This window comes from Meleagris gallopavo, unplaced genomic scaffold (assembly GCF_000146605.3).
Source record: "Meleagris gallopavo isolate NT-WF06-2002-E0010 breed Aviagen turkey brand Nicholas breeding stock unplaced genomic scaffold, Turkey_5.1 ChrUn_random_7180001956773, whole genome shotgun sequence".
Taxonomy (NCBI): Eukaryota; Metazoa; Chordata; class Aves; order Galliformes; family Phasianidae; genus Meleagris; species Meleagris gallopavo.
In genome coordinates, this window is record NW_011217259.1 from 31,888 (window position 1) to 32,919 (window position 1,032).

At 63.9% G+C, this 1,032-nt stretch overlaps 1 protein-coding gene across 1 annotated transcript in view; it reads right to left on the reverse strand.

The window, feature by feature from the left end:
• Nucleotides 1-1,029, reverse strand: part of IL6R (interleukin 6 receptor) — a gene marked incomplete at its 5' end in the record, with an annotated part of 3,075 nt that extends 2,046 nt beyond the window's left edge. Inside the window, 3 exons of the mRNA XM_031557763.1 lie at nucleotides 5-127; nucleotides 235-395; nucleotides 845-1,029. Of these exons, the coding sequence (XP_031413623.1) occupies nucleotides 5-127; nucleotides 235-395; nucleotides 845-1,029 (469 nt within the window). The remainder of the gene's footprint in view (nucleotides 1-4; nucleotides 128-234; nucleotides 396-844) is intronic.
• Nucleotides 1,030-1,032: the final 3 nt, after the last annotated feature.

Below are 1,032 nucleotides of genomic sequence, written 5' to 3' on the forward strand. Positions count from 1 at the left end.
CCGCCTCCCGGCTCCATTCGCTCCACGCTCCGTGCCCAAACTCCTCCTGTGCCCTCACCTGCACCACGTGCCGGGTGCCCCGCCAGGCATCGCCGATGTCCAACCACAGCTGCGTCACCTGGTCCACCTTTTTTGAGGGAGGGGGAAGGACACACACACACAGGGCAATCTGACATACACATACCCCCCTCCCCCTCCACCCCCCCACCATCACCCCATGGCACCTGGGCTCACCTGGGTGAAGGTCGGAGTCGGCTCGGGTCGGTAGCGCACCTGGAAGCGCAGCCAATAGAAGCGGGGGTCCCAGGAGGGGGGGTAACTCCAGCGCACGCGCAGCCGCTGCGGGGAAAGCTCCACCGCCTCCACAGTCACGTTCAGGGGGGGGTCCGGCTTCACTGCGGGGTCAGGGGTGTGGGGAACAGCACTGGGGGACTCAGGGATCGGGAGGGTTTGGGGAGCAGGGAGGCAGCAAGTGGGATGCTGATGGGGGTTGGAAAAAGGGACAGTGTGGGGCTGAGGGGTCAGCATGGGGGGCTCAGGGATGAGGGTGCTGGGGGGGTTGGGGGCAGAGCCAGTGCAGAGCTCAGGGGTCAGAACTGGAGGGCTCAGAACAGAGCACTGGGGGGGACTGGGGAGTGGAGACTCAGGAACTGGAGCACTGTGGGGACTGAGACAGTGTCAGACTCAGGGAACAGCACTGGGGAGGGGGTTAGGGATGTTTTGGGAACCTGGGGAGCTTTGGGGACCAGGGCAGTGCAGGGCTCAGGGATCAGCATGGGAAGGAGCTGGGGGATGCAGGCACGATGAGGTTTGGGGTCTGGGGGTCTCAGGGACGGGCACTCACGGATGCCATTAAGGGTAATGATGCGGTCCTCCCCAGTGCTGCTTCCCGCACGGCTTCTGACACAGACAGACACCACGAGGGCTTTAGTGTCTTCGGTGCCAGGTGGAACCTTCACCCGACAGACAAATTTCTGCGCCGTGGAGTAGAAGTGGCACCGCTGCTCCGTCACGTTCTCTGCCGTGAATCTG